This window comes from Salmo salar, chromosome ssa06, assembly GCF_905237065.1.
Source record: "Salmo salar chromosome ssa06, Ssal_v3.1, whole genome shotgun sequence".
NCBI classification, from domain to species: domain Eukaryota; kingdom Metazoa; phylum Chordata; class Actinopteri; order Salmoniformes; family Salmonidae; genus Salmo; species Salmo salar.
Genome location: NC_059447.1, coordinates 18,762,572 through 18,778,671, shown reverse-complemented (window position 1 = coordinate 18,778,671; position 16,100 = coordinate 18,762,572). Strand labels below are relative to the sequence as shown.

Below are 16,100 nucleotides of genomic sequence, written 5' to 3'. Positions count from 1 at the left end.
CTAACAGAACGGTACCATTGTGTTCACACAGTTAGATAATTGCTGTAATAGATTTGATTTTAGACCCAGGGAATGGAAGTAAATGGTGTGATTGCTCAGGAGGAAGACTCCAATAACAGCATGATTAGGGGCTTTAGAGACACATGGTGAAAATCCTACTGATATCAATGCATTAACTTAAGTGGAAGATACATCCCTTCAAGAGTATAAAAGAGGTCATTCTACTCCTGCTAACATCAAATAAGTCTCATCCCAGAGTTTATATTACTTAACCTCTCTAGGGGGTGTGGGACGCTACCGTCCCACCTGGCTAACATCCAGTGAAATTGCAGAGCGCCAAATTCAAAAACAGAAATACTCATTATAAAAATTCAAGTGTTATACATCGGTTTAAAGATTAACTTCTTGTTAATCCAACCACGGTGTCAGATTTCAAAAAGACGTTATGGTGAAAGCAAACCATGCGATTATCTGAGAACAGCGCCCAGCAGACAAATCATTACAGTTAGCAGCCAAGAAGAGGAGTAACAGAAGTCAGAAATAGCGATAAAATGTATCACTTACCTTTGATGATCTTCATATCACTGCACTCCCAAGACTCCATATTACACAATAAATGTTCATTTTGTTCGATAAAGTCCCTCTTTATATTCAAAAACCTCAGTTTTGTTGGTGCGTTTTGTTCAGTAATCCATTGGAACAAAGCGCGGTCACAACACAGACAAAGGAAAAATTAACAAAGTACCATAAAAGTTTGTAGAAACATGTCAAACGATGTTTATAATCAATCCTCAGGTTGTTTTTATCATAAATAATCGATCTTATTTCAACCAGACAATAGCTTCGTCAATAGGAAAGGAAAAACAATAAAGGCACACTCCCGGTCATGCGCAGGACTCATGTCTGGAAATTTCCACTGTCCTCTCATTGAAAGTGGTGTTTCTCCCTCATTTTTCAGAGTAAAAGCCTGAAACAATGCCTAAAGACTGGCCACATGTAGTGGAAGCCATCGGGATCGTGAACTGGGTCATAAGTCTTTGTATGGTGAATAGGCTTTCAATGGAAAAACAGGCATTTCAAAATAATAGCACTTCCTGGATGGATTTTCCTCAGGTTTTCGCCTGCCATATCAGTTCTGTTATACTCACAGACATTATTTTAACAATTTTGGAAACTGTGTTTTCTATCCAAATCTACCAATTATATGCATATCCTAGCTTCTGGACCTGAGTAGCAGGCAGTTCACTTTGGGCACGCTTTCCATCCAAAATTCCTAATGCTGCCCCCTACCCTAGTGAGGTTAAAGAAAAGCCTCAAGTATTTGAGCTATCATTAATAACTTCTTAGGGTTAGGGTCTATTTTCATGAATTTCCGCCTGACTGACGTGCCCAAAGTAAACTGCCTGTTACTCAGGTCCAGAAGCCAGGATATGCATATAATTGGTAGCATTGGATAGAAAACACTGAAGTTTGTAGAAATGTTAAAATAACGTATGAAACTAACACAACTGATATGGTAGTCAAAAACCCAAAGAAAAACCAACTGGAATTATTTTTGTTTTAGGTCCCAGGCTCTTATAATGGAAAGCTATGGGTCCTATGCAATTCTCTCCCAGATTGCAATTCCTATGGCTTCCACTAGATGTCAACAGTCTTTGTTGAAGGTCTCAGGCTTGTTTCTTACAAAATTAGTAAGAATTTTGAGTTTTGGTACAAAGAGTCTCAGTGGAAAATCAGTTTGTGGGCGACATGACACGCGCCTGCCAATTTCACTTTTCTATTGAACATACTTCTTTCTGTATGAAATATTATAGTTTATTTACATTTTAGGGTACCTGAGGATGAAATAGAAACGTAGTTTGACTTGTTTGAACAAAGTTTAGCAGTAGCTTTTTGGATTCCTTTATCTGCATGTTGAAAGAGTGGATTAGTGAAATCGATGGCGCCAACTAAACAGACCTTATGGGATATAAATAAGGATTTTATCTAACAAAACGACCACTCATGTTACAGCTGGGACCCTTGGGATTGCAAACAGAGGAAGATTTTCAAAAGTAAGTGATTTATTTAATCGCTATTTGTGATTTCATGAAGCCTATGCTGGTTGAAAAATGTGTTGTGGGGCACCATCCTCAAACAATCGCATGATATGCTTTCGCTGTAAAGCCTATTGTAAGTCGGACAATGCAGTTAGATTAACAAGAATTTAACCCCTGGTCGGGCTCCGTCCCATCCAGCGAAAAATCCTATCGCCATTAGCATAACAAAATTTAATATATATATTTTTTCAAATATAGGACTATGTTATATCGTTTTATAGATACATCTCTCCTGAATCGAACCACGTTGTCCGATTTCAAAAAGGCTTTACAGCAAAAGCAAAACATTAGATTATGTTAGAGGAGTATATCGTAAAAGTAGCCACATAGCCATTTTCCGACCAACCACATGCATCACAAATAACCAAAAAACAGCTAAATGCAGCACTAACCTTTGACAATCTTCATCAGATGACACACCTAGGACATCATGTTACACAATACATGCATTCTTTTGTTCGATAAAGTTCATATTTATATATAAAAACAGCATTTTACATCGGTGCGTGACGTTGACTAACTATTTTCCCTCAAATGCATCCGGTGAAACAGCGCTACCATTTACTAAATTACTATTCGAAAACATTTTTAAAATGTAATATTGTCATTCTAAGATTTATAGATGAATATCTCTTGAAAGCACCTGTAATGCCAGATTTAAAAATAACTTTACTGGGTAATCACACTTTGCAATAAAAGGGGATGCGACACTCAGAAAAATAGGCTACCGTTACAGGTCAGCGCCATCTTGGAACAATCGCATATCAAATCTACTCTTGTATACTATTGTCAATAATCCCTTACCTTTGATTATCTTTATCAGAAAGCACTTCCAGGAATCCCAGGTCCACAATAAATGTATTTTCGTTCGAAAAAGTTAATCCTTTACGTCCCAATAGCTTGTTCTTGTTAGCGCGTTCTGAAGGCTGCTCCAAAACTTCCGTCGGCTGCGGGACTTCTCTCTCAACAAAATCCATTTAAAAAATTTTTTTTGGGTTCATTCAAACATGTCAAACGTTGTATAACATAAATCTTTAGGGCCTTTTTCAACCAGAGCTCCAATAAGATTCAAGGGGGACGATTGCATTGTGTTTCAAAACGTTTCGAAAGGGGAGGGTAGCCAGGGGCGCCGGCGTCATAATGGTGATGGCCCTCTCCGTGTGACCACGTTCCACTGCGTCTCATTCATTCCGTTTTTACAGTAGAAGGCTCAAATCCCTTTGTAAAGACTGGGGACATCTAGTGGAAGCAATAGGAAGTGCTCAATGAACCATTGCTCACGGTGTGATTTATAGGCAAGGTGCTGAAGTTGAGTCCGCAATTCAGAATTCCACATCCTGTTACGATCGGTCTCGGGGTTTTGACTGCCATATGAGTTCTGTTATACTCACAGACACCATTCTAACAGTTTTAGAAACTTTAGGGTGTTTTCAATCCACAAGTATTAATTATATGCATATCCTAGCTTCTGAGTTTGAGTAGGAGGCCGTTTAAAATGGGCACAAATTTTTTTCAAAAATCGCTGTAGCGCCCCCTATCCTAGGCGACCATCGAGAGGTTAAGCTTTTAAATGATATAAGATACTTGTACGTTCATAAATGTTTAATATTACGATTATTTATTTGAACTGCTAGCGGGACGCCTATCCCTATTAAGTCACAGGGCTATTAGGTACATGACATATTACACCACAAAATGTCAAACAAATACAAAATTGGAACCGGCAAACCCAAACAACAACAAGGCCATTTAAACAAATAATCACTAATATAAGCCACTTTAAAAACACGTAAACAGCACAACCCAATTAAAACCAGATGAGACCTAGAACATCATATATCCTCATTTGACCCCAAAGCCATTAAAAAACATTACCAATATGACTGGCACCATGGGGTTAAAGGTCAGAGACCATCGACCTAGAGACACCCTTTAATGTCCAGAGCAGCACGGGGCGGGAGCAAAGCGCCGTAGCCACCCAGACAGACAGACCCAGTGTGGAGACTAACGCCACTCGAGTATTTACATTAGGCCTAAGCACCCAGACATGCTTTTAAAACAAGCCCCAGGATTTATAGCTGCTGGTGTCCTCACTATTAATATAGGCTAGAGCAGGCTTTCAGTCAGTCACAGGGGCAAACAGGAGGGAGGGAATGGAAGACAATGGTTCTTTCCAAATTAACCTTTCCTCAATTCAGCAAATCCTCTCTTCACTTCCTCCTCAAAATGCACAGAGAAGGTCAGAGGGCAGGGACCTTCAACCTTCTCCAATACAGTTGAGAAGTAGTTGAGCAGATAGGATGCAAGGAATAGCGTAAAGACTAATTCAGATGGAGCCATGGAGAAGGAGGAGAGTGTGGCTTTGGGCACAGCAACACAGAGAAAGGTAACCAACTGTTGACTTCAACGTCAATCAACAAACTATAGCCTTCTAAACGGCAGGAGGAGAAGATATACATGTCTCTTACATTAAATGGAGTAAAAATGATATGCCGTCGGACATTAACGAGTGTGTGTTCAATCATATTCACACAGGCTCAGTCCCCCAACGCTTATCCAGCAACCAACACCACAACCCCCCCTTCCCCAGACACTCACCCTGGCAGGACTTGCCGGCCTGGCAGTGTGTCATGTGGTTGAGGACGTTCTTCATGGTGCGGCAGTGTGGCAGGGCGCAGGCCCGCACCTCCCCATTGGCCTGCTCCCGCCGCTGGCACTTGTGGGCGTGGAGCAGCAGGACCAGCTGTTGCTGGATGAGCTTGCGCTTCTCTGGGTCGGCCGTGTGGCTCGCCGTCGCTGCAGACACCCCACCGCCAGGGACTATGGAGGATACCTGCTGCATCTGGGCCTTGGGAAGAAAAAAAAAGCAACAAATAAGTGAGTAAGACTGGACATATTTGAAACTTAGCTTGAACCCAATTACTTGAATAGGAACTGGGTCGCTTGAATTGGATCCCTGAGCTGTTTATATTGAAATGGAATCGCCCCATCCCTGTAATTAAGCCTACTTATACAAGTACATTACTTTCACAATTTGAAAAAGAAAAGATGATCTACACTGACTAAGCGCATTTATACCGAGATCAACGGGGTGAGGTTTGATTAGGGAGAAAGAGAGGGAAAACATTTGTGTGAGAAAGACAAAGAGCGGCGGGGGAAGAGTGGTGAACAGAGAAAGAACGATTCCCAGACAGAATAATGGGAGGCAGCCAATGAATGAATCAAAAAGAAAAAAAGCCCCCCCCCCCAAAAGGCCTGGTAAACATCCAACTATTTCACATAAGACTCCATTAACCTTTAACCAAAATAGAAACACTAAACTATTTCCTCTGTAATGAGTTCATTAGGGCCTTTTCCTGTTCCTGGGAGAGAGATTTGCATGCAGTATTTACTCATTGCCTTGAAAGAGACCCCTCTCTTTTTCTCTTCCTCTCTTCCCTCATTCTCTCTCTCTGCACAACAATATTCTGAGTGGAGTGCCTTTTAACAAATGTTTCCCCCTTCCAACAATCTCTCATTCTGCATTCCAGGCCTGGCTTTTGGAGATGGAAGAGAAATATGTCGGAATAATTGTTCCAATACCGCGGCATTGGGAACTGCTCCGTTATTCAAAGTCAATGCAGAGACTAATGGACTCAGACTTCAGTTGAGTTGTCACTACGCGAGATTAAATCTGAAAGGATTTGATAGGTGTTAGCGATGTGGTAATACATCTACTTTGTCCTCTGATAGGCAGGGGGTAATTTTCACCGTATTGCTTCAACCAATCCTCTCATAGTACGTAGGATCTAGGGGTCAATGATAGAGGACTAGTCTCTAAAACCCCTAACTAGGACCTAATCCAATCTCTTCAGTGTTCAAACATCTGAAAGGACTAGGTAGGTGTGCACATTAATATGATGATGGCTTCACTTAACCCTCTGATAAACTGAGTGGAGATTCCAACATATCTTTTGTATAGTCAGTACTTTCATATCTGAAAACACCAAGAGGATAGGGGCAAGGTTACAAGTCTGAAACCCAAAGGCATGGGGACCACATCAGATCTGAGGGCTGATTTTTGTGGCCCCCAGAGAGATATCGGATTCCAACTGTTTAAGGGGGCTAGACGAAGAGGCTCGAGATCCAAATGGAAACAGACCTTTCCCAGAACACTCCGTTTAGGTCATCATGTAAACTAACCGCAGGTTTACATTTCTCCTTTTCTACAAAGTCGGAGGAACTTACCAGGTTTGGCATGCTGCTGGCCCCTTTCAGGTCACTGGGGAAGGGGGGCAGGCTGTTGGCAAGGGCTGCCTTGTTCCGGAGCTGCTGCTGGGCGTTCACCCCCATCTGCTGCTGGACCCCGCCCTGGCTGTACTGCTGCCCAAAAGGACTGCCAGCCATACCCATCTACAGAGAGACAGGGGATTAGGACAATCCCTGAGGTGAACCAGGTCTCTGTTCCCGAGTTTCAAAACGGGTCAAGAAGGACCAGGACAATGTATGATTTGGGACTGTAACACTGTGAAACTAACCTATTGGGTTAAAATGAAATTGGGCCACAACACTGCAAAGCACAGCCACAGGTTTCCCTACTGCACATAATACCAAAGAGCCTAGTGTTTGAGCACTGATTCTGTGGGAATTGTCTAGAAGGAGAGAATGACAGAATGACGTGCAACGGCGGGTCTGACAGTTGACATCTGTCTCTCCATGGTTGAGATAAGAGGAAGTGGCCCCTGTTACAAGGCCTCCCCAAATCACACCATCTCTCAACCACAACATGTAATAGTAAACAAGGGAGCACCTAAACCCAACACAGGCTAGGTATAGATATGAATATATATATATAGATATGAATATATATATATAGATATGAATATATATATAGATATATATATATATATATATATATATATCTATCAAGTAACTTGTAGATGATTGTACATGTCAGATCTTGTGGAGGAGCTCATTGAAATGGATGAAAACAAGAGAGCGGTCAGATGCAATGTGACTTATTTCAACAGGTCTTTGTCCCCGTCGTTATAACTGCGAAACCCAAAGACAGGCAAATAAGGAAACGGAGGTATGAAAGAAACATTTACCCATGAGTGGCTGCCAAATCCCATCCATTTATCTATCCATCATTAAACTTCCTTGACTAGCTTCTCAATGTGAGTTGAACACATAGAAGACACTATTTCAGAGCCAACAGGTGGTACAAGATCTGTTACAGGCATGGACAGAATAGTTAAGTGCGCAGCTGCAATCTCTTTAGAATAAATAACACACACTAATTTTGATTTTCCAATATGACCAATAAGGTTTAAAACATGCAATTATGACATCTACAATGAGTATACCGAACGTCTTCTTGGGTAAAACACTACAAACTTGGCACACCTGTATTTGGGGAGTTTCTCCCATTCTTCTCCGCAGATCCTCTCAAGCTCTGTCAGGTTGGATGGGGAGCGTCGCTACACAGCTATTTTCACAGATGATCGATCGGGTTCAAGTCCGGGCCACTCGAGGACATTAAGAGACTGTCCCGAAGCCACTCCTGCTTTGTCTTGGCTGTGTGCTTTGGGTCGGTGTCCTGTTGGAAGGTGAACCTTCAACCCAGTCTGAGGTCCTAAGCTCTCTGGAGCAGGTTTTCATCAAGGATCTCTGTACTTTGTTCCATTAATCTTTTCCTCAATCCTGACTAGTCTCCCAGCCCCTGCCGCAGAAAAACATCCCCACAGCATGATGCTGCCACCACCATGCTTCACCGTAGGGATGGTGCCTGGTTTCCTCCAGATGTGTTGCTTGGCATTCAGGCTAGAGTTCAAACTTGGTTTCATCAGACCAGAGAATCTTGTTCCTTATGGTCTGAGAGTCCTTAGGTGCCTTTTGCCAAGCAGGCTGTCATGTGCCTTTTACTGAGGAGTGGCTTCCGTCTGGCCACTCTACCATAAAGGCCTGATTGGTGGAGTGCTGCAGTGATGGTTGTCCTTCTGGAAGGTTCTCCCATCTCCACAGAGAAACTCTGGAGCTCTGTCAGAGTGACCATCGGGTTCTTGGTCACCTCCCTGACCAAAGCCCTTCTCCCTCGATTGCTCAGTTTGGCCGGGCGGTCAGCTCTAGGAAGAGTCTTGGTGGTTCCAAACTTCTTCTATTTAAGAATGATGGAGGCCACTGAAATGTTTTGGTACCCTTCCCCAGATCTGTGCCTCGACTCAATCCTGTCTCAGAGCTCTACGGACAATTCCTTCAACCGCATGGCTTGGTTTTTGCTCTGACATGCACTGTCAACTGTGGGACCTCATATAGACAGGTGTTTGCCTTTCCAAATCATGTCCAATCAATTGAATTTACCACAGGCGGCCTCCAATCAAGTTGTAGAAAAATCTCAAGAATGATCAATGGAAACAGGATGCACCTGAGCTCAATTTCAAGTATTAGCAAAAGGTCTGAATACTTATGTAAATAAAAAGTTGTTTATTTAAAAACATTTCCTAAAATGTTGAAAAAAAAACTTTTCGCATTGTCATTATGGTGTATTGTGTGTAGATTGATGAAGAAAAACATTTGTTTAATCCATTTTAGAATAAGGCCATAACGTAATAAAATGTGGAAAAAGGGAAGGGGTCTAAATACTTTACGCAAGGACTGTACATCATTTGTATTCCCCATTCACCCTCTGAATGGCACACATACACAATCCATGTCTCAATTGTCTCAAGGCTTAAAAATCCTTCTCTAACCCATCTACTCCCCTTCATCTACACTGACTGAAGAGGAATTAACAAGTGACATAAATAAAGGATCATAGCTTTCACCTGGATTCTCCTGGTCAGTTTATGTCATGGAAAGAGCAGGCGTTCTTAATGTTTTGTCAGTGTATAGCTCAGGTCTTCAAGTGTCAATCAGCAGTTGCTACATCCATTTTTGGACTTAACCTCTATGGGGCAGGCGGGACGAATTCGTCCCACCTACGTAACAGCCAGTTGAATCCTGTGGCGCGATTTTCAAATACCTTAAAAATCCTATTACTTCAATTTCTCAAACATATGACTATTTTACAGCTATTTAAAGACTAGACTCTCGTTAATCTAACCACACTGTCCGATTTCAAAAAGGCTTTACAACGAAAGCAAAACATTAGATTATGTAAGCAGAGTACCAAGCCAGAAATAATCAGACACCCATTTTTCAAGCTAGCATATAATGGCACAAAAACCCAGAAGACAGCTAAATGCAGCACTAACCTTTGATGATCTTCATCAGATGACACACCTAGGACATTATGTTATACAATACATGCATGTTTTGTTCAATCAAGTTCATATTTATATCAAAAAACAGCTTTTTACATTAGCATGTGACGTTCAGAACTAGCATACCCCCCACAAACTTCCGGGGAATTCGCTAACATTTACTAACAATTTACTAAATTACTCACGATAAACGTTCACAAAAAGCATAACAATTATTTTAAGAATTATAGATACAGAACTCCTCTATGCACTCGATATGTCCGATTTTAAAATAGCTTTTCGGTGAAAGCACATTTTGCAATATTCTAAGTACATAGCCCGGCATCACAGGGCTAGCTATTTAGACACCCAGCAGGTTTAGCACTCACCAATATCAGATTTACTATAAGAAAAATGGTCTTACCTTTCCTGTTCTTCGTCAGAATGCACTCCCAGGACTTCTACTTCAATAACAAATGTAGGTTTGGTCCAAAATAATCCATAGTTATGTTCCAACAGCGACGTTTTGTTCGTGCGTTCTAGACACTATCCCAATGGTAAATAACGGTCGCGCGCACGGCGCATTTCGTGACAAAAGATTTCTAAATATTTCATTACCGTACTTCGAAGCATGTCAACCGCTGTTTAAAATCAATTTTTATGCCATTTTTCTCGTAAAAAAGTGATAATATTCCGACCCGGGAATCTGCAATTAGATAAACAGCCGAAGGAAAATATATCACTGGGTCGAATCGGGCACGCGCCTAATTCCATTGTCCTCTGATGGGCCACTTGGCAAAGGCGATTATGTGTTTCAGCCTGAGGCTGCCTCGTCATCGTTCAGGTTTTTCCCGGGCTCTGAGAGCCTATTGGAGCCGTAGGAAATGTCATGTTACAGCTAAGATCCTGACTCTTCAATAAACAGAAGCAAGAACAACAACACCTTGTCAGACAGACCACTTCCTGCATGAAACCTTCTCATGTTTTTGCCTGCCAAATTAGTTCTGTTATACTCACAGACACCATTCAAACAGTTTTAGAAACTTTAGGGTGTTTTCTATCCATATGTAATAAGTATATGCATATTCTAGTTACTGGGTAGGAGTGGTAACCAGATTAAATCGGGTACGTTTTTTATCCGGCGGTGTAAATACTGCCCCCTAGCCCTAACAGGTTAATGATATGTACCCAAGAAATACGTCACTAGCTTACAATGTCGTACCCCATCAGAACCCAAAATATAAGCTTGTTTTACCAATGTTTGTAAACAAATTAAATGTAAACAAACACTTTAGCCACAAAACATGGTTAAAACTATACTTTTGATATCAAAGACAGTCCTTGCATCCATAGCTCTGTCTATGAATTGGAGAGTGATTACATTTCCCAAGCCCAATCCCTCAGCTTTTTACCGAAACAGGGGCGAGGAGATAATTTGTTATCGTTTTAACTGCTGATTGCCACTTTAGTATGGTGGATGACTAGCAATCGAGCATAATGACCTAATCCCCATTTCTAGTCCATCCCTCTCCTGGTGTGCATGTGTACACAGCCCTGCCTGCTCTGCTCTAGCAGCATGCTCCTCTACTGTGCTCCGCTGTGCTTAGTGGAGAGGAGGAGGCTCTCCCGCTGTTGTCAGCGTTCCAGCAGACAGATGAAAGAGCCAGAGACCAGCAGCAGTGTTGCCACGCTCAACAGCTGAGCTCTAGTCTGCTCCTCCCCCTACATACAGCGGAGCTCTGACGCTCCCGACTTCCGCTCTGCCTCACGTCCACTTTAGTCTCCCACAAACAAACGGTCTCACGCGCCTGGTCTAGCACAGGCACACACATGCTTACTGACTGGCTAACACACTTCAAGCTATAACTTTGTTCTTCCTTTTAACACACAGGCCAACTCTAGACTAGCTCTCTCTAGCTCTGACACACACACACTACTACCTGAGCTGGATAATTTATTTAGCACATCTTCCATAAGCAGCGGAGTCACAATAGCCCCCCCCCCCGAGCTTTAGGACGCCCCAACACACTTTTTATCATACCGGTACTGAAAATGATACAGTTGGCATTTCAAAATACTCCACTATACAGTATACCACCCAGCCTTAAATACACAACGGCGCAGGGGAATCAACTCCCAACGAGAGCGAACATACACTAAAATGTAATACATTCAAAACACACCCCAGACTGATGTGGAGACAGCCTCTGAAATAGCCGCTTTCCCTCTCTCCATCCCTCGCTCCTCCTCCTTTCTCTCCTTCCACACACATGTCCCCTTAACATGATTTACAGCTCCATTATGAGCCAAGGGGCCGGGGAGGGCCAGCACACACACAATTGGAAGATAAAGAAGAAAATAAGGAGAAAGAAAAAGAGAAAGAATGAAGGTAAACTAGACAGAGGAAGAGAATGTTAGAGGGACAGCGAGAGAGAAAGAGGACTCACGAAGAATGAATGAGAAAGGAAACAAAATAGAGAATGAGTGTGTTCACATGCCCTATGCCAAACCAGGGGTGTACCGCTTGAATTTCTTAGAACGGCATTGGTAGCAGTACTGTAGCTAACGGAAACAACGACTGAGACCTGAGAGTATAGTTTCAAACTGAAAACGAAGGTAGACCAAGTGGTCTTCTGTCATAAGGTTGTGGTTGTCTCTCCGTTTCAAATAGTTGTCTCATGGCTAGACCACAAACCCAAGGGCTCTTTTAAAGTGCCACCAGTGCCACCATTGCAGAACTATTGCACAGAAAAAGTATTTTGTTGACACAGCTTCTAAAATGGAGTATCAAGTCAAGCATTTCATTAACTGCAAAACCACTCATGTCATCTATAGATTGGAATGTCCACAGTGCAAGGTGTTCTACATTGGACGGACAAAGAGACGCCTTCAAGACCACTTAGCGGAACAAAAGTATGCCATACGGGTAGGCAATGAAGACTACCCCATGGCAAGGCAATACAAGTCCTTACACCATGGGGACCCTTCCTCCCTACAATTTATGAGTATTGATCATGTTCCGGCCTCAATTAGAAAAGGGGACCATCTTAAAACAGCTAAATCAAAGGGAAGGTTTTTGGATTTACAAACTACAGGCCACTAAGTACCCTGGTTTAAATTAAGATATGGATTTCTCACCTTTCCTGTAGGGTTGTGAGAGGTCCATTTTCTGTCATCTAGTGGACATTTTGCTCCATTGCCCTCAGCTATGTTTAGACTGTTGTCTGTGTTTGCTGTGTTCCAATGTACTATGGAATAGACAGGTCTCCTGTTCTTGGCACTTTGCCCAGTCATATTTAAGGTTAGAACTACCTTTATAAGCGTTCTGATGCTTCTTGCTTGGAGTTGAATTTTTTGATAACATATGTACAGTATCTCACTTTTTAATGTGTATAATATTGCTTACTAGGTGTAGTCCAATGAATTCTGTAACCACTCCCTCTTCAAATCAGAGGTGATTGGAAAAGCTGTTCAAAAGAGGACATTGTATTATTATTTCTTTGTACTCCCTGATGAAGTCCATGCAGAGGAAACGCGTCAGAGCTACTAAACTTTGTTTCCATTGAACATGCCATACAAATAAAGGCATTTTAATTAATTATATGAAGTGCCTTGGTCCTCCTTGTCTTTTGATGACCAATGTACCCCTTTAACCAAAGAGCACCTTCTGTCTTCCAAAATCTAATATTGTTTACTTTAGCAGCACTTCCCTTCCCCCTCTTTTTGCTACAAGTTGTCTCATGTTGTTGTGCCTACTGAACGGTCCTACTGAACGGTCCTACTGATTCTCACAGACCACCACATCTCTGTGAATGGCAACAGTAGGTGTCCTCTAGCTAGCGAGGGTGCTGTATGTAAAGCACGCCTGCTCATCAAGGTGGGGATGAATTCGATTTCAATTCAGGAAGTACACTGAAATTACTTTTCTCTTCACAATTAGAAAAATTTGGAATGAAGATTTTTGTTTGGTCTACTGTCTGAATGAATGGAATTGACCCCAAACCTGCTGCTGATTCATACAGATACTAAGAATGCTGGGCTGACACTCTGGTGTCTGCCACACTTCAGCAGCACACGTTAGTCTTGTGGCAGCTGTGCAATGTCAATACTGCCAGAGCCAGATACAGCTGTTTTATCTAGCAACCACAGCCTAACCAATGTACCATGGCATGTACACACTATCCTCCACAGCTTCAAATCCCTCTTTCTCCTGGCAGTAGGTTAGATGGTGAAGATACACCCAGGGTTGACCCTGCTACTGTTGCTGGGGCCCAACTATGGGACATTTGCATAAAACAGGAGACATGATATTACTTCCTGTCAGTATTGTGTAAGAAAGCAATGCTAGACACTCAAGTGCGTGTCAGCGAGCCCGGGGGTTTGTTTTATGTGGGGATGGCCTGCATGTGTCGAGTGTGTATGAACTAGCAAGCTGGTTTTCCCCTTGGTTTCCTGCCAACCCACAACAGTAGCAGATAAGACCAGTTGACATCCCTGAAACTAGCACTACCAAACAACTACTACGCACTTTTCACCAATCAACATATAAAGCTCCTCTTTCTCTACACACTACTATGCTTAGACTTGTCATCAGTATGTTTCCTTTGCAGAAACAATCTCCCTTCACCCACTTATATCCACATTCCAAAACAACTCGAAGCAGGTAAATAGTAGGCCTGTCTATGGGATATTCATGAAATACCAAGCTTCAGGCCCAACCATAGAATTCAAATTAAATATTTTTATATGGGCCTAACTCTCCATGCTTTAGCCTCACCTACAAGCGAGACAGGCAGGGGAACACCTATACACCCAATACACTATGAGACCTCTGTTAGAGCAGACAGCAGGCACCAGTAGATAAAGTTAGCATTGATCCGCTATGGAGACCTCGGACTCCAGTAGCTATAGGCAAAATCCCGTTATTGGAAAAGACTGTTTCGGAGGTCAGCCTGTGCTCCTAACATGCTATGAAAGGTCACTTCTGCTGTCCTGGAGGGATGTATTCAACACCCCAGCTGGGTGTCCTGTTCCTCCAACAATCCCAGGGTAAGCTTACAGATGGATGTGCGTATGGTGGGTGGGAGACAAGGATGCATCAGAGAGAGACCAACAGATGCATGTGTACATGGACTGACCAACAGGGATTATAGCACTCAATCAGTACAAGAACAATGCACACTCACACTGATTCTCACACACTCACACAGTGAGTATCAAGAGATCAGTCTATATGAGCAGGGAATCCCTGTTCCAAACAGAGACATGACTTTGAATCTCATAACTCAACAGTGATATGAGCAGGGATTCCAGAGCTGTACCGATGATTCTGTCACCAAACCAACAACAAGCTTCCTATCTGAACAGACAGATGTACTGATGCAAAGCACGCATGAAACAGACAATGCCATGAACAAGCCATTAGGAAGCATTGCTCCCAGAGCACAGGAAGACTATGGGACACAGTAAAAGCAAGGACATCATTTCCCACTCCCATCTGTGTCAAGATTGGATGAATATAATGAAATAAAAGATATATATATACAGTACCAGTCAAAAGTTTGGACACAACTTTTCTTTATTTGTACCATTTCCTACATTGTAGAATAATAGTGAAGACATCAAAACTATGAAATAACACATATGGAATCATGTAACCAAAAATTGTTATATTTTATATTTCAGATTATTCAAAGTTATTTGCCTTTGCCTTGATGAGAGCTTTGCACACTCTTGGCATTCTCTCAACCAGCTTCATGAGGTAGTCACCTGGAATGCATTTCAATTAACAGATTTGCCTTGTTAAAATTTAGTGTTTGAGCCAATCAGTTGTTGTGACATGGTAGGAGTGGTATACAGAAGAGAGCTCATATTATGGCAAGACAGAAAATTAAGAACTTTGAAAGCTTCAAATGCAGTCGCAAAAACCATCAAGCGCTATGATGAAACTGGCTCTCATGAGGACCGCCACAGGAAAGGAAGACCCAGAGTTACCTCTGCTGCAGAGGATAAATTCATTAGAGTTACCAGCCTCAGAAATTGCAGCCCAAATAAATGCTTCAGAGTTCAAGTAACAGACACATCTCAACAACTGTTCAGAGGACACTGCATGAATCAGGCCTTCATGGTCGAGTTGCTGCAAAGAAACCACTACTAAAGGACACCAATAAGAAAAGGAGACTTGCTTGGGCCAAGAAACACAAGCAATGAACATTACACCGGTGGAAATCTGTCCTTTGGACTGATGAGTCCAAATATTAGATTTTTGGTTCCAACCGCCATGTCTTTGTGAGATGCAGAGTAGATTAACGGATTATTTCCGCATGTGTGGTTCCCACCGTGAAGCATGGAGGAGGTGTGATGGTGTGGGGGTGCTTTGCTGGTGACACTGTCAGTGATTTATTTAGACTTCAAGGCACACTTAACCAGCATGGCTACCACAGCATTCTGCAGCGATACGCCATCCCATCTGGTTTGCGCTTAGTGGGTCTATCATTTGTTTTTCAACAGGACAATGACCCAACACACCTCCAGGCTGTGTAAAGGCTATTTGACCAAGCAGCAGACTGATGGGAGTGCTGCATCAGATGACCTGGCCTCCACAATCACCCGACCTAAACACCAATTGACATGGTTTGGGATGAGTTGGACCGCAGAGTGAAGGAAAAGCAGCCAACAGGTGCTCAGCATAAGTGGGCACTCCTTCAAGACTGTTGAAAAAGCATTCCAGGTGAAGCTGGTTGAGAGAATGCCAAGAGTGTGCAAAAGCTGTCATCAAGGC

At 42.4% G+C, this 16,100-nt stretch overlaps 1 protein-coding gene across 1 annotated transcript in view; it reads right to left on the bottom strand.

The window, feature by feature from the left end:
• LOC106606488 (histone lysine acetyltransferase CREBBP) overlaps nt 1-16,100 on the bottom strand; it is an 81,626-nt gene that overhangs the window by 38,390 nt on the left and 27,136 nt on the right. Inside the window, 2 exon segments of the mRNA XM_045719878.1 lie at nt 4,698-4,947; nt 6,327-6,491. Of these exon segments, the coding sequence (XP_045575834.1) occupies nt 4,698-4,947; nt 6,327-6,491 (415 nt within the window).